The 20,366-nt window shown below is 34.5% G+C and overlaps 1 protein-coding gene across 1 annotated transcript; it reads left to right on the top strand.

Annotated features, from left to right (window-relative positions):
* The first annotated feature begins 15,643 nt into the window (after nt 1–15,643).
* Nucleotides 15,644–19,744, top strand: LOC101954793 (olfactory receptor 2B11). The gene is made up of 3 exons (XM_005341216.2): nt 15,644–16,559; nt 17,508–17,625; nt 19,489–19,744. The coding sequence occupies exons 1-3, from the start codon at nt 15,644–15,646 to the stop codon at nt 19,742–19,744; spliced, it is 1,290 nt and encodes a 429-aa protein (XP_005341273.2).
* The last annotated feature ends 622 nt before the right edge of the window (nt 19,745–20,366 follow it).

Below are 20,366 nucleotides of genomic sequence, written 5' to 3' on the forward strand. Positions count from 1 at the left end.
GGATAATTCATGCTAATAGTTGAATAGCCTAGAAAAAAATGTATAAATTCCTACAACCTATCAGGACTGAATCATGAAGAAACAGAAAGTCTGAACACACTGATAAAACAGTAAGGAGATAAGATCAATAACAAGAAGTCTTCAATCAAAAAAGATCTCAGGAACTGATGGCTTTGCTGATAAGTTCTATCAAATATTCAAATAGTAATCCCCAAACTATTCCAAAAGAAAAAAAATCAAACAAAAGGTACCAGTTCAAAAATTTTAAAAAACAGATAAGGATATTACAAAAAATAAAAACTTTAGGTCAATATCCCTGAAGATCTGAGTTGCAAAAACCATCAAGAAAATGCTAGCAAATTGAATTCTACAACATATTAAGAGTATCATTCAGGGCTGGGTTGTGGCTCAGTGGTAGAGCGCTCACCTAGCACATGCAAGGCCATAGGTTCAATCCTCAGCACCACATAAAAATAAATAAAATTATATATATATATATATATGAGTATCATTCAACTTGATTAAGTTGGATTTAACACTGGAACACAAAGGTGATTCAACATATACAAATCAGTAAATGTAGCACTTCATTTTAACAAAAGAATGATAAAATCATATAGTAATTTCAACAGATGTGGAAAAATTAACTGACAAAATAAAACATTTTTATGATAAAAAGTTGACAATTCAAGCATAGTAGGAAGGTACTTCAAAACAATTAACAATAGATGTAGATGAGGAAGTGGGAAAATTTTTCATTCATACATTGCTGGTGGGACTGCAAACGGTGCAACCTCTCTGCAAAGTGGTAAGAAGATTCCTTAGAAAACTTGGAATGGATCCACTATTTTACCCAGTTATTCCACTCCTTGATTTATACCAGAAGGACTTAAAATCAGCATACTACAGTGACACAGCTACATCAATGTATATAGGAGCTCAATTCACATTAGCCAAGATATGGAACCAACCTAGGTGCCCTTTAACATATGAATGTATATAGAAAATGTGGTATATATACACAATGTAATATTTATCAACTGTATAGAAAAATGAAATTATGACATTTGCCAGTATCATAGCAAGCAAAATAAGCCAGTCCCAGAGAACCAAATGTCAAATATTCTCTTTGATATATGTACACCAACTCATAACAAGAAAGAGTAGGGAGGGGAAGTATTGAATTTTATTAGATTAGACAAAGGGGAATAAGGGAAGGGAGGGAAACTAAAATAAGAAAGACAGTAGAATGAATTGTACATAACTTTCCTATGTTCACATATGAATACATGACCAGTGCAATTCCACATCATGTTCAACAACAAGAATGGGATAAAAATTGCAATGTCTTGCACTCCATGTATGTCTAATATATAAAAGCATACTCTACTGTCATATAAATCTTTAAAATTTTAAAAAGGCCTTGGGCTGGGGATGGGGTTCAAGTGGTAACGTGCTCGCCTGGCATGTGCAGGGCACTGGGTTCAATCCTCACCACCACATAAAAATAAAGATGTGTCCAGCAAAAACTGAAAATATTTAAAAAATTCTCTCTCTCTCTCTCTCTCTCTCTCTCTCTCTCTCTCTCTCTCTCTCTCTCTCTCAAAAAAGGCCTTATATGAAAAGCCTTCAATGAACCTCATACCCAATGGTGAAAAGTTGAAAGCCTTTAAGTACTAGAACAAAAAGGGAGGTTCAGTTTCACCACATATTTTCAACACTGTACTGCATTCTTAGTCATAATAATTATGTGGGAGAAAGAGTAAAAAGCATTCAAATAAGAAAGGAAGAAGGGAAATTGACACCATTTGTTCCATTAAAAAATACTGAATCTAGTTAGCAAATTTTATAAGGTTATAGGATGCAAAATCAACACAAAAAATCAATGTTTCTATGTATAATAATGAACTATATGATAAAGAAGTCAAGAACACAATGTCTTATAAAAAACTAGAAACTTTTAAATAACTATAAATACTTTCAGCCAATGAAGTACAAGTCCTGCTACTGAAAACTGCAAAACACTGATGATAGTAACTGAGAAAGACAAATGAGTGGAAATATATATGTTTATGGGTTAGAAAAAATAATGTTGTTAAAAAGTCCAAAGAGAGCTGCAGAGTCACTGTAATTCCTTATCAAATTTTTAATGTTATTTTTCGTGGAAATATAATAAACAATCCTGAAATCCCCATAGAATTATTTTAAAAACTCCAATATTACCAAAGCGGTTATTACCAAAAAGAAACTGGAAACATTGCTCTGCCTGATTCAAAAATATACTTTGAAGCTATAATAATGAAAACGTGGTACTGATAAAAAAAAAGACACATCAGCATATGGACAGAATAGAAAGTCCAAATATGAACCCACAGATATACGTTGCATTGACTTTCAGCAAAAATGCCAGGAATACACAAAAGAAAAGTATAGTCTCTTCAATAAATAGTATGGGAAAAATTGGATATCCACATACAGAAGAACGGAATTGGGATCTTATCTCAGATAACAAACTCAAAATGGGTTAAATACTTAATGTAAGAACAGAAACTGTAAAACTACTAGGAAAAGTAGGGGAAATCTACACAACATTGGTCTAGGATTTTTTTTTCAAGATGTGACCTGAAAAGCATAAGCAACAAAATGGAAAAAAGACAAATTAGTGAAAACTAAAAAGCACAACCAAGGAAGCAATAAACACAAAGAATCAATATACGGAATTAGAGAAAATATTTGCAAACCATTCATCTGATAAGAGGCTAATAACCAAAGTAAACAAGGAACTCAATTGTAAGAAGATAAATGACTCTTCCATTAAAAAAATAAGCAAAAGACATGAATACACACTATTGAAAAGATGACAAAAAATCCTCAATATTGTGAATTATCAGAAAAATGAAAATTTAAACTATAGTAAGCTAACAGTTCACCCCTGGTAGAACATAATTATCAAAAGGAAGAAAGACATCAAGTGTCTATAAGAATGTGGAGAAAAATGAACACTTGCACAATGTTTGTGGGAGTGTAAGTAAAATTACTATGGAAACCAGTATGGGGGTTCTTCAAAAAATTAAAAATATAAGTAATATATTGATCTAGCCATCTCATTTCTGGGTATACATCTAAAGGAAATAAAATCAGTATGCAGAAGAGATATCTACATTCTCATGTTTATTCTGACACTATTAAAAATTGCCAATATATGATAAGTGTCCATCAATGGATGGATATATAAAGAAAACATGATATATATACACAGTGAAACATTATTCATCTATTAAAAAAAGGAAAATCTGTCATTTGCAATGGGAATTAACCCATAAAACATTATATTTAATGGAATAATCCAGGTGCAGAAAGAAATAGTGCATGATATCACCCCTGTATGCTAGTTATCAAAAGGTGAGGTCATTGGGATTATGGGTTAGTAGGAAATGGAGATGTGTTAGTTGAAGGATACAAAATTACAATTAGACCTGTGGAATCAGTTCAAAGAATAAATTGTACGGCACAGTGACAATAATTAGTGACAACATACTATATGCTTGAAAAATGCTGAGAGGATGTTAAATAGTCTAACTACCAAAAAGATATACAAATGAGTTAATGTATATAATTAGCTGGATTTAACTATTCCACAATGTATATATTTATATAAATATCATGTTGTACAAAATAAATGTAATCTTATCTGTCAATTTTAAAAATAAGCAAATTTGAAAAGAAACAAATTCTTACTCACATCCCACATAGGTGAGGGAAAGGTTTCTTTTAGACAGATGGGCTGGCTGCAAAATAAAAGCTATGAAAATAGTACCAGGAAACAAATAGGAAAGACCAGAAATATATTTTACAGAGCAGGGGCCAGTGACAGGTGAAACCGACCAGAGGGATACAGTGTCTAACAAAGATGGATCCTGGCTTGCTTTATTTATAGCAATACGGACCAAAGAGGATTGGTAAGGATAAGATTTCAGTGTGGGAGGAATCTTGTCTCTTGTGCTTGCTTCTTCACTAAAAACAGCATATTGGTGGGGGTAAGCAGACGGCTCTTTGGCTCTTAGCGAGTCACTCACATTTCCGGTGCTGTGCTAGAACTTGATCTGTGAGCTAGTACTGGGCACCACATGAATCAGGCATTCTTGAACAAGTGGATTCCTACTAGGAGTTCCTGGTATCGGGCTCCCCTTAAACATCACTCAGTCAACACATGGCTCATGAAGTCTTCCTGAAACAAATAGTGAAGAAATTTGAATGTGAAAGCATTTTATTTTGAATGTCCTATAGTATAAAATGAGGGAAGAAAATAAAAATATTTAATTGTAGAAGAATTATTGAAAAAGTATATAAAACTAGTATAATTTATTAATAAATTACTAGTTTATAAAAACTTCAAAACATGTATTAGAAATGATGTAATTTAGAAAATGTTTATATTCTACAAATATGATTTTATACTTTATAACAATACAGAATGCACAGAAATAAAAAGGAAAATAGATACATTAAGATGACAACTCAATGTTTTCTTTGAGATTTTTTCTAGAATAATACCTAATTACAACTTACTTTGTTTTATTAAAACCTTAGATAAGCACACGTCACATTATATGTTGCACATGTCAACTCATTTTCAAAAACTAATCCTGTATGCTCAGTATGCTAATTTTTACTTTGAATGATGTATGAAATATTTTCTTAAACTGCGGATCTGTTACAGGTTTACTTCAGAATTATTCATTAAAATAAATTACTGAAGAATAGAAAAATTTTTCTCATATACACCATCACTATTTTGCCCTGAGGCTATTTAAAGGAATTTTAGGGTTGTAAATTCATTGACTTTTGTGCCTTCCTAATACAAAAACTTCAAGCTCATTATCATGGTTTATGTTGTGTGGTTCTAACCTTCATTCTAGTCATAGAAATTATGAAGCATTTTTGTGTTAGTATTGTACTACCATTACAGTTGGCAATGGAGTTCACGTCTAGTTTTTCTGGACACAATGACCCATTGAATCTGAGGAAATCTATAATCCCTAGAGTTTAGAGGGCAGCACTATATGAAACTTGGGTTCTTAGGAAATATTGGTTGGTTTTATTTAAATGTACAAACATTTCTCATGAATGTTGCTGATATGTGATATGTGTAAAAGCTTTTCATTGTGGAAGTCTACTGGGATTCTGATGAGGAGATACTATGTCAGTCAAAAATGCCTCAGTGATTGAAGACAATGTTTATAATTTACTTTCAGTTTATCAGGAGGACCTTTTAGAAGTTTTTGATGCAGCCCAGGTTACACCCTGATTTTATTATTGACTGGTCAGTGAAAGGTCACATGACTGAAGAAACTTTAAAAATTCATTGATTTTATCAATCCATGGTTGGGAACAACCTCCTTCCAGAAATGGCACAAAGAAAGATGTAGACATCTTTCCATTCCAGAAAAAATGGTGAGTGGTATACACTACAGAAAATTATGTTACCATGAATGGATAATGCCTTTCAAGGTCACCTCATTTATATCTTGCAACGCATTAAATAATCAGAGTATCTGATTTGTGTTTGGAAAATAAATTTTGGTGTTTGAGCTGCCCAGAGATAGAGGCAAAGCCTCTTTTGGAAATTTCTTAGCAAAAAGTTTATAACTTTGAGTTCAAATGTGGCTGCACAGAGGTAGAGAATTGGTAGTACTAATTGGATTGCTTTTACTACTAACTTTGGTTCTGTTTATCTTGAAGAAACTTTCTCACAATAAATTCTTGTGATGTTTAAACCTATATAATAAATGTGCTGATTTTGCTCTTTGTCAATCTTCTTCCCTCAAAGTTTGGCTAATCCACTGGGTCCCAGCTTTTTTCCTACTTTTGTGTCTGTTTGTCTTTTCTCAATCCTTTTGCCACCCAGTTTTGGAATCTAAATAAATGATCATGTAGGACATGGAAGTTGGCTCCTAGAACAGGGCCCCAAAGACTCACAAGTTCTCCTTTTGGGGACACTCCTAAAAGAAGACACATGTCAGATAAAGGAGAGGCAAGATTTTTATAGCTAGCTTAAAAATATGGGGTACACTGGATCTAAAGAAAGAGATGTTTATTTTGCAACGCTTAAGACTACATGCATCACAGGGCAGCACTGTAACAAAGGCACAGCTGGTGCAGTTTTGAGAATTTGCTACTGACACTTGTCCTTGGTTCCCTGAGGAGGGAAAGGTAGATGTGGAGTTTTATGGTTTGAATATGAGGTGTGTATTCACATGTGAGACAATGTGGGAAGGTCAGAGGAGGAAATCATTGGCTCATGAAAGCCTTAACATAATGAGTGAATTAATACTCTGATAATGATTAAATGAGTGGTAACTGAAGGTGGGCACAGTGTGGCTGGTAGAAGTGAGCATTACGGGGATGGCTTGGAGTATATATTTTGTATCTGGAGAGTGAAGTCTCTGTCTCTACTGCCTAATCATCATGTGAGATGCTTCTCTCTGCCACACTCTGTAGCCATAATATTCTGTCTCACCTTGAGCCCCAAGGAATGCATGCAGCCTCTATGGACTGAGATCTCTGAAATTGTGAGCCCCTAAATAAAATTTTCCTCATCTACAGTTGTTCTGGTTGGGTCTTTCAATCACAGTAGTGAAAAAGCTGACTAAAACATAGAGACTAGGAAGAAATTTGGTAAATAGCTGTGTTTCAGATATGCAGCCGAGGAACCAGACAAGATCCTCAAAGAAAATTTTACTCTATGGACCTTGATATGAGATTGGCTTGATCCATTTTTATGAGAGTGTGAGATCTCAGTCCATAGAGGCTGCATGCATTCCTTGGGGCCCAAAGTGAGGCAGGATATTATGGCAGAGAGAAGCATCTCACATGATGATTAGGCAGTAGAGACAGAGACTTCACTCTCCAGATACAAAATATATCTGATTTGATATCTGTCTTTAAAAATGCTATTAAATGCTGTAGAGACTTTACCCAAGAGTTTTCAGCCTGGGGCACCTCCCCCTCCTTTGTAGGGGACTTTGTCTCCTGAGAGGAGGCAGGAGGTGAGGAAGGAGGCATTTGGTCTGGACAGATGCATTCAGGATGAAAGGGAAAATGGTTTCAGATAAGACTCTGAGGAGGAATTTGAGGAAGAAAAAGAGTTAGTTCACAATTTTTCTAATTTGACTATGGCTATTTTGGCTCCCATGCCTCAGCCCATGACTGAGACTAAATTAAAATTAAAGGTGCCTGGATAAAAAAATGATATTGTTATTACAGTAAAGTCTCTGATCAATCAGAGTGTCAGGAGAAAAGATGGAAGGGTTTTGAGCGTATCCAAATAATTCTGGTCAGCCATTTCAATCACTTGAGCCTATTTCTTTAAAAAAAAAAAAAAACTTCAAAGAGTTTTAAGTCTGTTTGCTTTATATATGGCCCCACAGCTCCTTTAGTCCAGAGTTTGTTAAAAATGCTTGCTAATGAAGACATGCCACTTAATGATTGGATTAGGCTAGCTGAAGCTTTCTTGTCAGGACACCACTATTTAATGTGGAAATATAACTGGATAGAGTTTAGTGCAAACCAGGTGGAGAGAAATTGAGCTCAAGGAGTTAATGTTACTCTGGGAATGCTGACTGAAACTGGACAATATGCTGACTTAATTTATCAGCTGTATTTTGATTTTCAAACCTATCTGCAAATAAATGTTTGTGCTAAATGGGCATGGAGAATATTGCCTACTGAAGGAGAAAAAACTATGGATATCATTCAGGTTAGACAAGGTCTCCACATGCTCTACACAGACTTTATAGTATGCTTGTATCAAGCAGTTAATTGAGTGAAGAGGACGCAGATGCTGGTGAATTGTTAGTTAAACAACTGGCTTTGTACAATGCTAATAAAGCCTGCCAGGAGGTGATCTGTATTCATAAAAAGAAAAGAATGATTTTGGATTTCATCTGCCTCTATGCTAATGTTGGTATTGCTTATGTTCATAGAGTAACTCTACAGATTTAAAAGAAGATTTACAGACTCTTGAAAAAAATCATAAAAGGGGTGTTTTAACTGTGGCAAACCTACACATTTGTCCAGAGACTTTTGGCAGCTGCTTGCCTAAAAAAATAAAACAGGGCTATGTCCACTTTGTACTCACAGTAAATATTGGGTCAATGAGTGTAAATCATGAACAGATGCAGACAGGCAATTAACCCTGCAGTTGGAAAACAGGAAGGAGGGTCTGCCCCTACACTGCCAAACAGTGGGGGAACTGTTGCTCATTCCAGAACACCCATACATTCCAGACAAACCTTATAACCCTCCAATGTGACCTTTACAGGGTCATGGAAGGAAGTGTAGAACTGGAACTTCATCTCACTGCCAAAAGTGTATTCACTCTGGAGATGTGACCTCAGGCCATGCCTACTGGTATTTACAGCACTTTGCCCTCTGGCATGGTGGGACTTACATTAGGATGAAGTATTTTAGCTATGAAAGGGTTTCAAGTTTTACCAGGGCAGATAGATTCAGATTTTTATTGGGGAAATAAAAGTTATAGCTTGCCAATATTTTCATTGTTAAGGTACTTCCATTGTCAAAGAAAATATCATAGCTCAAATTCTTCTTTTACCTTACCATTCAAGAGGAAAATATTTTGTCAAAGAACCCAAAGTTGATAAAGGTCATATCTTAGGGCATACTTGGCTCAGATAGTCAAGCAAGAGTGACCCCATCTGGATCTTAATATAAATGGAAAGAATTTTTAAAGGTGTCATAGGCACTGGGACAGATATGTCTGTTATATCTATAATTCATTGGCCTAAAGGATGGTCCTTACACAGGGCCTCTGATAATGTGGAAGATATAGGTCACAGTTCTCAGCCTGTGAAGAATGTTCCATATCTTTGATGGAAGGATTCTGAAGATAATAAGGAACTTTTCAAAACTTATGTCCTTGAGAGTTTTTCAGTAAATTTGTGGGTCCCTGATATTCTAAATAGCATAGGAGCTTTAATGATGAGTCCTAGCTTGGTGGTTACATCCCAAATTTTTAAACAAGAATTTATCCCCAGTAGGGGGTTGGGAAAAAAAGGAAGTGTTTGTTCATCTGTAGCATAATCTTTTCAACAAGGATGGCATGGATTGGGATATTTACCTAATCAACTTTTCAGTAGAGGCCTTGATCTCTTCTCCAGCCCCAAGAAGAGCAGAAAAAAAATGAATTGGCTGTCAGATAATCCTGTCTGGGTTGATCAATGACCCCTCACAAGAGAGAAACTTCGGGTGGCTTATATACTTGTCCAAGAAGAGATATAAGCTGATCACATTGGACCTACATTTAGCTCATGGAATGCTCCTATTTTTGTAATAAAGAAAAATATGGTAATTGGAGATTATTACAAGATCTCTGAGCAAATAATCAGACTATGGAATTAATGGATCCTTTGGAAGGGAGTTAATGGACTTCCTTCTCCTATAGCTATTTCTATTGATTATTATTTAAAAATAATAAACTTAAAAGATTTTTTTCACTATACCTTTATATCCAGCAGATTGTAAGCATTTTGCATTCAGTGTTCCAGTTATTAAATTTAAGAAGCCAGTTAGAGATATTGTTGGAAGGTTTTGCCACAGATAATGACTAATAGTCCTATTTATGTCAAACTTTTCTAGTTCAAGCAATTGCTCCCATGTAAGAACAATCCTGATGCATACATTATTCATTAAATGAATGATATACTTATGGCACAATCTAATTCAGATATGTTTTTAAAATTTTTGTTCACTTGCAAACCTCACTTACCTCAGTGGGTTTGTGCATAGCATCTGCTCTAATCTTTCAGTATTCAAGCAGCTTAACTGATGGATACATGATTCATCCACAGAACTTACAAATGAGAAATGATGTTTTGTATACTCTTAATTATTTTTCAAATATTGTTTGGAGATATTAACTGGTTGTGATATGGTTTACAATCACCAGTGCAGATTTAAGTTCTTTATTTGCTATATATGTGGAGATCCCTCTCCGGCCTCTCCTTGACAACTCTCAGCAGAAGCAAAAGCTGCATTAGTAAAACTGGAAGCTGTTCTCAAGACTGCACTGCTTACTAGAATTAATTTACAGAAGTCTATACATGTGTTGATATTTTCTACTTCTCATACTCCCATAGAGGCTGTATAGCAGTCTTCAGGAATTATCAAATGACTTCCTTTTGCTCAGTCTTCTCCAAAATCTTTTACTCCATTTTTATGATTTTATTGCTCAGTTTGTTATTAAAGGCAGAAGTCGAGTCATAGAATTGGTGGGAGCCTAGCCTTATTTTATTGTGGTGCCTTTTTCAGTTCAAAAACAAAATTGGCTTTGTCAATCTTCAAGTGCTTGGCAAGTAGCTTTTGCTAATTTTCCTGGTCAAGTAGAAAATCATTATCTCCATGATAGGTGTATTCAATTTGCTACTTTAACCTCATTTATTTTCCCCCAAATTGTACACACTTAGCAGATACCTGAGGCAGTCACAGTGTATACAGATGGCTCCAGTCCAGGCGAGGCTGGTTACCATTGCCTCGCTCACATTAAGGTGGTGTAGACTCCTACATCTCTGCACAATGAGCAGATCATCAAGCTCTCATTTGTGCCTTGCTTCATTTTGCTAAAAAGCCAATTAATATCTCTGGTGACAGTGCCTACACAGATGGAGTTGCTATGCATATTGAAACAGCTACCATTGGTCATATGCATTTAGAAGAGTTATTTCATTTATTTCATACTTTACAAAACACAATTTGAGTGCATAATTATCCTTGTTTTATTGGACACATCAGAGCTTTCTCTGAAATATTTTTACCAACAGGTAATGCTATAGATGATTGTCTTGTTACAGCTTGTCAGCAATTGTCTCCTTATGACTGTACTCAAGCCTCTCAAATTGTTCATTATCAGAATGCTTCCAGCTTACACAACAAATTTTTCATCAACTGTTCATCAGTGTAATATATACTCTAGTCTTACCTATTAGGGTTAATCCCTGTGGTTTTCAGCCAAACCACCACTCTCAATTGGCAGTCAGTGTTATGTTCATGTTATTATTGACACTTGTTCTCATTTCATTTTTGCCACTTCTCATACAGAAGAAAACTACTCATCGATCACTTTTTTACCATTTAGCTGCTTTTGGAGTGCCAGGCCATCCTCTATAAATTAAAACTGATAATGCTCCTACTTATCTAGTTCTTTTCAATAGTTTTATTGATCGCTGAACAGGTATTCATTATAATCCTCAAGGTCATGTTACTGTAGAGCAATCTCACTTGTCCCTTAAATTACCGTTACAAAAAACAAAAGGGGAGATAGAACCCAACAGAATTGTTTGAATCATGTTCTCTTTGTTTTAGATTTCTTAAATTGTGATGCTGAAGTTCACACTGCTATTGAGCCGACTACCACTCCAATGGGCCTGTCAGGCCTATTTTGTTGGAGAGACTTACAAACAGGATCATGGAATGGACAAGATTCAGGATAATGTGGCATAGAAGCCATGTCTGTGTCACTCAAAGGTGCAGTTTATTCTATCTGGTATCTCAGCGTGCTGCGTGTTCATCACCATCAAGGAGGATCTGAAGCTTGAACCAGAGGCATTGATCCTGATCTCCACTAGGAACAAGAAGCTGAAACAATGAAGTGGAAGGTGAAGAAGCCTCTTTAGACCCAGAATGCAAAACTGCCAATGTGGGGACAACTGAAGAACTTGACACATCAGGTTGAGCAGATGGTCAAACAATCGGGAGGCACTGTCTCCAGCCATCATATTTGTGGCTATGCTGGCTTTATTTCATGGGGAAACTTATTAGACTTATTTCCCAGACATACCTGCAGTGCACCCAACTGTGTGGACTGGAGAATTTATTCCAGTATTTACTGATGAATATCAAATGATGTTGAGATGTTGAGATGATTCTCAAATGATGTTGAGTTTGAACTGGAGGCATTGTTCAAAAACAACAGCAACAACAACAACAACAACAACAAAAAGGAAAATATGAGCCAGTTAAGCCTGAAGATTCAATTTCCCATTTATGAAATAGATAAAGACAGCTTTCTTTCCCTAAGACTTTTAATTATATTTTTTGTTCATTTTTTCCTTTTTAGTTATACAAGACACTAGAGTGTACTTTGACATATTTATACAAACATGGTGTACATCTTATTCTAATTAGGACCCCAGACTTGTTGTTGTACATGAAGTGGCAATTCACAGTGGTGAAATCATATGTGTACATGGGAAAGCTAAATCAGATTTATTCCACTATCTTTCCTATTCCTGCCTCTTCTCCTTTCCCTTTATTCTCCCTTCTAATCTACTGAACTTCTATTCTTCCTCTCCCTCCTTGTTTTGTGTTAGCATCCACATTTAAGCGAGAACATTCACCCTTCAGCTTTTGGGGATTGGCTTATGTCACTTATTTTCTAACCCAGTTCCAGTTGGTGCTGTTGTGTTTCCAGCTGAATTGTCTGTTATTTGGCAACATTTTGTGATTATTCCACTTTGAAAACCTTTGCCTCTTATCCAACTGCTAGTGACCCATATTTGCTCGTCTATTATTTCACTGCATTTATATGTCACCAAAGGGTTCAGTAAAACTCACAGCCATAGGACAGTGTTTTATTTTCTCTTCAGTTTGTCATAATGTTTTTTCTTTATTAATAGAATAGTAGCAATTGCATCAGCTTAGTGATTATCGCTCACACCTTCTGGTTTAAAGACAAAATATAAAGAATTACTTTACTTTCCAGCTTCAGAGATCTTTGTCCATAAATGGTTATCTTCATTGTTCTGGACCTGGGGTGAGGCAGAATATCATGGTGGAAGAATTAGAGGAGGAAATAAGATCAAGATATGGCAACAAGGAATAAAGAGAGCTCTACTAAATAATTTTTAAAAAGAATTAGAAGGTGATAAAATTCTAGAATGCAGAGAATGACAAGAGAATAAATATGAACAAAGAGAATAATCTCAGAAGACTGATGTGAACTTTTATAGAAGGATTCCGGACTGTTAACTACTGGTGAGGCCTGAGTGGAAAAAAATTGCTTAAATAAGAAATTCAGGTTTAAAAATCCTTTAGATTCATATTTTAATTTTTAGTCTTTTGTCAAAAAATCTATTGGTGCAAAACTTATTTATGCCATATTATCAGCTTGTACCATTGTGATTTGTTTAGTAATTTAATCTATTTTGGAGCTAAATTCATCAAGGCACAACAATAAACACAAATCTATTCTTCCCATATTAGAGTGTAATTTCATTACAGGAAGTTTTTGGATGTTGATTCTCAATGTTTATTTGAAACATCTAGATGAGTGATTGACACATAGTAGGGATTCTATAATATTTACTGATGAGTCAATGAAACATTACTAAATGAAACATGAGTAAAAGAAATATTAATGTATATGAATGACACAAGGTGTTTATTGTTCAAGTCAATGAGAAACTTTAATATCATCAATATTAGGTTAGGTAAATAGTCAATACTAAGTGAGGCTACTGTGGAAAAAATAAAACCAAAGACAAGAGCCTTTTGTTTTCTAAAACATATTAGGAGGTGACTGTCTCTTCCATCTCTATGTAGAACTAGGATTGCTATATCTTAGCATAGCAGAATCTCAAAATAACATTTGATATAAATATAAATAAAAAATCAGATCTTGACATCAAAAATAATTTTTTTGTCTTTCTCTGGTAATCTATGAAAATTTCTATGAAATTTTGGAGCTAAATTGAGTTTTCTAGGTGTCTTTCAGTCTCAAGTCCATGTTACACAACAGGTGTCAGTTTTATGATTTCATTTTATTGGGATAAGAATGTGAGAGAGAAGAATACCCACAGGGAATTGCTATAGTGTCTCTTGGCAAGAAATTTCCACTGAGGTTCATTATCTGTTTGTAGCACAAAGTCTCACAGCTTTATAAGGAGAGTGAGGCTCATACTTAACTATTATTTTATGTTTTAATTTATTTTTGTTATATTTTAGGGAGTACTGGAGATTGAATCCAGGCCACATACATGCTAGGCACTCAATAGCTGAGCTATATTCCCCAAGCCCTCATACAATTATATTAGGGTAAATAGGTTTCTGCATCTAAAAAGATTTGGGATCCTTCAAATAAATATTGACTTATGATATGAAATAAAGATACTGAATAGAGAGAAGATATTTAATCCTATCCCCAATTAATATTAAATTCTGATGAAAATAGCAATTTTTTTCTTAGAAGAAGGAAACCAGTACAGAAGATCATTTGATTGAAGGTAAATGTTTTATCTGAGAGAGAATAATCTATTCAGCTGTTTTGATTTAATCTTTGAACAACTCCATGCATATTTTGGCCTTTTTAATGAAAAGTTTCATGTGAGAAAGCATGGAAATAAATTGACACATTTTAATATTAATAACCAACATTATAATTTGAAACTGAGGCATGTTTTTAAAAATAGCATAGTAAATTATTTGCAATAGTGGGCATTTACACTAATTAAAATATGTGTGGGTTGGTTTAAAAATCTTGAATGCATTAACATCAGATTCAAATTAGGTGATCTGAGTAATGAAGGAAATGGAAGGGAAGAAAATTGTACATTGTTGATATTTAGGTAAAACCTGAAGAAAAATTATTTAGCAAACTCCTAACCAAATAAAACACTGTATTTCATGAAAATATCCAGCTCAACATGAAATATTGCACTTAAGAAAGTATGGTAAGACATTTTGGACCTCACAGTAAGGGAGGTTCTGAGAAACAATACCTAAAATATATGTGTGTTAACTGTTAGCAGTGGATTAGATTCAGGATTTAAAATTTCGAATGCTCTTTTCTTTTCTACTAAATCAATGTTTTTCAAACCTTTTGCCATTGCCTATAGTAAGAAGTACATTTTGCATTATAACTCATATTACACAAACTTAGATATTCCCACTTGTAATGGAAAAAAATAACTTGATAGAATAACATATGTGGGATAGATGACAACTCACATTGTGAAAATCACTTGTATAATCAGACTATGTTGATAAGTGCTTCGTGTCTCTAATCATTTATCTTTGCAATCAATTATTGTTTGTCTTGCTTTGCAAGTTCTGAGTATGTTTCAAGGGTTCATTTCCTTTTAATTGCATGGTTCCTTTTATAAAAAAGTCAATCTAGAGTTTGGAGAACAGACTTATGGAAAACAATATGTGCTGTTTCTATGCAAACCAGACATCTGGAACTCCTAAATCAACTCATAAATCTAACCAGAACACTGCAAGGGCCAGAAGATCATGGATGAAAGAAATGAACACCAGTGGTAAGTTATCATGACTGGTTCTTTGGTAGATTAGTTTCATTCATTCATCCATTTTTTATCCTCTCTCTTTCTCTCTCTCTCTGTCTCTCTCCCTCTCTAACATAAGGTGAATTGTAAGTTTTCCTTTATCTCATTATTTTATAAAAATTTTGCTATTCTGTATTTCTTGGTTTAAATAAAGGTATTTGTTTGTTTTTCTTTTAGAAGACCAGAAAAGTAATACTTTATTAATTTTTATGCTTGCAAATATCAACTCACTTCAGTGGAGTATTTTCTTTAACTTGAATCTACCAAAAAAAGCAATAGCAAACATGAATCTGGACAATGCAAGTGCTCCAGAGGTCTTTATTCTCTTAGGTTTCTCCAACCACCCATGGTTGGAAATGCCCCTGTTCATTATGGTGCTTGTTGCTTATATCTGCACACTGGTGGGCAACATCTCAATTATTGTGGTATCCAGAGTAGATCCGCATCTTGACAGCCCTATGTACTTCTTCCTTTCCAACCTCTCCTTCTTGGACCTGTGCTTTACCACAACTACCATACCTCAGCTGCTGCTTAACCTTTGGGGCCCAGATAAGTCTATCAGCTATGGGGGATGTGTGACCCAGTTTTATATGTTTCACTTCCTGGGAGCCACTGAGTGCATCCTGTTAGCTGTGATGTCCTTGGATCGCTACATTGCCATCTGCAAGCCTTTGAGGTACCCAGCTATTATGCATCAGCGACTCTGCATCCTCCTCGTGGCTGTGGCCTGGATAAGTGGATTGGCTAACTCCTTGCTTCAGTCAACTCTCACTGTCCAGCTGCCACTTTGTGGTAACAACAAGGTAGATAATTTTCTTTGTGAGGTTCCAGTGATGATCAAGATGTCATGTGTTGACACTACATTCAATATAGCTATGCTCTCCATTGTGGGGACTTTCTATTCCCTGGTTCCTTTGTCACTTATCCTTATCTCCTATGGGTTTATTGTAGCTACTGTGCTTAGGATTCGATCTTTGGAGGGAAAGAAGAAAGCTTTCAATACTTGTGGTTCTCATGTTATTGTTGTATCTCTTTTCTATGGACCAGTAATTATCATGTATGTACAACCCTCTGCTGCTAACTCACAGGACAAGAACAAACTCATGTCTTTGTTCTACAGTTTAGTGACTCCTATGCTTAACCCTTTTATTTATACTTTGAGGAACAAGGACATGAAAGGAGCAATGAGGAGGCTTCTTGGCTCCTGTCATCTAAGAACTGAACAAACATAACAATTTTTATAATCCACACTCTCCACACTTGGCTCAGAATATCTCCAGTTTTAAATTGCCTATTGATTTAACATCCTCCAAAATTGTAAACATCCTTTAGTTCCTGTCTTATCTGCATGTGTCCTTGTACCATATGGCTATAGTCGGTTGGCTATCATTTGAAGTGTGAGTTCTAATCCTCAGTTTGTCTACAATTTGAATGGGAGTGAAGACTGTTATGAAGTTGCTTTCTAACCTTCTAAAGATTCTATTGTAGAACCTAAGAAGTAGGCAATAAATAAAAGCTTATTGAAGGACTCATTCTTTTAGACCAAAATGAAAATAAAAATCTTATCTTTTTTGTGCTATTTTCGGAAAAATAAGTAGTTTATACTGCATTTTTCCTCCTTGCTATTGTAGATAACATTTGAGGATCAATGTATCAAATGCAAATAAACTCTTTATGAAATAACAGCAAGATCAAATGGGTTAATATCTCATATTTTGTAATTGAAACTCTTGACCATGCATCTGCTAATCTAAGAAAAAGGGGATTAAAAAATTGTATATACCTCTTTCCTCTCAATAAAATGTCTTCTTCTGAGATATTTGAATGAAATAGCTATTTTTATGTTTCCAGAGGGAAAATGTGATGAATAAAATCCTGGGGAAACTTCTGTGTAATATTTCCATAATATTAATAATTACTTATATTTTGGGGGGAGCTAAATGTATCCAGAATGACAAGAATATTAGGTATATTTAATACGTAAACAAAAGGTTTAAATAGTTTAGTCATTTAAGAATCAGAATATTATGTGGTTAGCAAAGAAAAAATAGAGAAACTTGCAGTTTATAATATATATATATATATATATATATATATATATATATAATTGGGTATCAGACTATCAAATATGACATAGAGGTGAAGGAGAAAGGTTATTGATGATATGCAAGGGTCATGCCTTGATTTTATCAACTTTTATCATTGTAAATAATAATCTCACACTTTTATACTCTCCAAGCTTACAACACCCTCAGTCTTTTGACTTGTATTTAAGGCATACATTTAATTTCTTTTCTTAAAACTAAGTACATTTGTGTGAATTCTTCATATCCTTGGTTTGTATTCAGTATCAACTTCCAAGTGGCAATAACAAAATTTATTGATTCACAGAATACAATACTTTGACAGAGATATATTGATTCTAATTAATAATTAATTAGAATATTTTCATTCTTCAATTTCTGCTTTATATAGTATAATAAGCTTCCCTTTGTAGCCTTAAAAGAATGGATATTACAGTTTTTCTCCTCTTAGAGTCAAGGAAACATTGCTCCTTTGGAAACAAGTTTATTCCCTGGTACAACCACTTCTGATGACAACTCAGTCTTCTGGTTTTACCAAGTACTCCTACTTTTTAATATGGATGATGCTTGAAACTGCACATTCTTATAGATGATGACTTCTTTCTCCAAAATAACCAGGAGTTATTTTTTTATCATCTGATAACCTGTGTGATTAGTATTACACTCCTAATATTTTTTAAAAAATAAATGGTTGAATACAGGTATTTCCTACTGTCCTCATTACCTGGTGTCAAAACCTGTATCATAGGCTCTTGCAAAACTGTGTTATGTACCTAATAATGAGTTTAACAAAAGAAGGGAGATCTTTTTAAATACTTTTTAGATGTTGATGGACTTTATTTTATTCATTTATTTATACATGGTGCTGAGAATCAAACCCAGTGCCTCACACATGCTAAGAAAATACTAGCCAAAACCCCAGCCCCCAAAGAAGTGATATCTTTAAGGAAGTATTTTCACACTATCTCCAGAAAATGTTTTGGTATATATTATGAGTCCTACCTAAACAAAAAGTAAAGCATATTTAAGTAAATTTTGGGAAAATCCATATATTATTCTTGGAATTGTAGAAGAATAGTTAATATAATGTTGGTTTTAGAATTTTGGAGTAAACTATTAAAATATGTTTAATACAACACATACCAAACACTTTTCCCCTGAGTTTATTGCTTTTTTATCAGAGGAAATAACAGCACAGTTTGGAAAATAGTTTACTGGAGGAGACTGAGTCTTGAAATTTGAAGAGAGAAAATGGATGAACTGAAGGAAGTGGGAAAAAAATTCTCACTTTTGTGTTGTAAGTATGAAGAGATTACTATGAAAATATCATAAGATTTTGAGAGAAAGCTGTTTATAATAGTGTCAGTATACCTTTCCAGCTATCTTAAATATCAATAGCATTTATTACTTTAAGATATAATTTTTGTAGTCAAATGTTACATTTGCAATTTCAAGATCAGTATTCATTAGACTAATTATTTCATTTTAACAGTATAAATACTATAGCAGTTATGTGACAACTTAGTTATTTCTCTTTAAATATTAAAGAGAATATTGTGCCTTTCTTACTGAGTATAATTTCTTCTAAAGAATAATTATTTGATGCATGTTATAATTAATAATATAGACTTGCATACTTTTAGATGAGAATTATAAAAATATTAACATTCAATTTTGTGTAAGTTGCTTCTTACCTATTAAAAGACATTGCTGAAATGAATATTAAAATGTTTTTCAGGGATAGGCAAATTTGCCAATCTAACAGAGCTTTTTAAAAATCACAAACTTTAACCCACTGCAAAGTTCCTGAATTAGAATTTTGAGAAATCATGTCCAAAATAAGGTTGGAAAAGTTATTCTCAGTTATTTTGATGTGCTTCTGCAGTTAGTAAAGGCCAACACAGAGAAAACTTTTTGATATAACCATAAGATACAGAAGTAAGATTGGATCTGACTAAAAAGAAAAAAAAAAGTATGACCCTAATAAGTAATAGGAGGTAACTCTTGCCAAAGATATGAAGAATTCTAGATGTCTCTTAAAACAGGAATTTGGGCAACTACAAACAGTCCAAGAGACAAAAACTGAAATCCATAGATGACAAGGAATCCAGGATCAAGGAATTAAAATTCCAGATAAAAGTGATGCACAGAAAACTGGGCCTCCTAAGTTATAAGGGTTCTGTGTTTGGGATTAGCATCTCTGAGGGCTTCATGTATGTGGCCTGTTTGGTAGCTAGGAAGTTTCTGTGCAAAGCCACTGGCTGCTTGGAAAACTTCTGTGCAAAGACATGGGCCGCCTAGCTGCTGTAGCAAATGCCCTGCATGAGGAGGCTCTGTGCTAGAGTCTTATCAGTCTTGACATTGATCTCACCCACATAGCTCCTGGGAATAAAGAAACACTCTCATTAGACAACCACAATGTTTCACCAAGCTCCATTGTACCTGAACCTGTCCACATAACAGTAACTTTAAACAATGGACTTTATTGAGAGCTACACAAAGCTCCTAACATTGCACCTTCTAACTATAGTATGTAACTGAGAAATAAGCTGCATAATATTGCTAACTCTATAATCTGCCTAATGATACAATGAACAATAATGTACTACTGATGTCACTGACCTAATGTAAAATATTGATAGAAATAAAGCTGGCAACTTGGCCATTCTACTATTCTGCTTTTGCACCTTGCTTCTCTCTCCTTTTGACTTCTTTACAGTATGTATAACTGCTTATTTGTCATATTTATTTTATGTCAGTCATGAGGCAAAGAGGTAGCAAAGATGCTGAGAAGCAGGGTCTTCATAGTCTCACAGCACTGGGGAAATCATGGAATTCATGGCTCTATTAAACACCCAGGACTGAAGGGCAGCAATACAGGAGTAAGATTAGACTGGTTAAAGACCAGCCCCCAAAAGATTGA

Source organism: Ictidomys tridecemlineatus, chromosome 8 (genome assembly GCF_052094955.1).
Source record: "Ictidomys tridecemlineatus isolate mIctTri1 chromosome 8, mIctTri1.hap1, whole genome shotgun sequence".
Classification (NCBI taxonomy): domain Eukaryota; kingdom Metazoa; phylum Chordata; class Mammalia; order Rodentia; family Sciuridae; genus Ictidomys; species Ictidomys tridecemlineatus.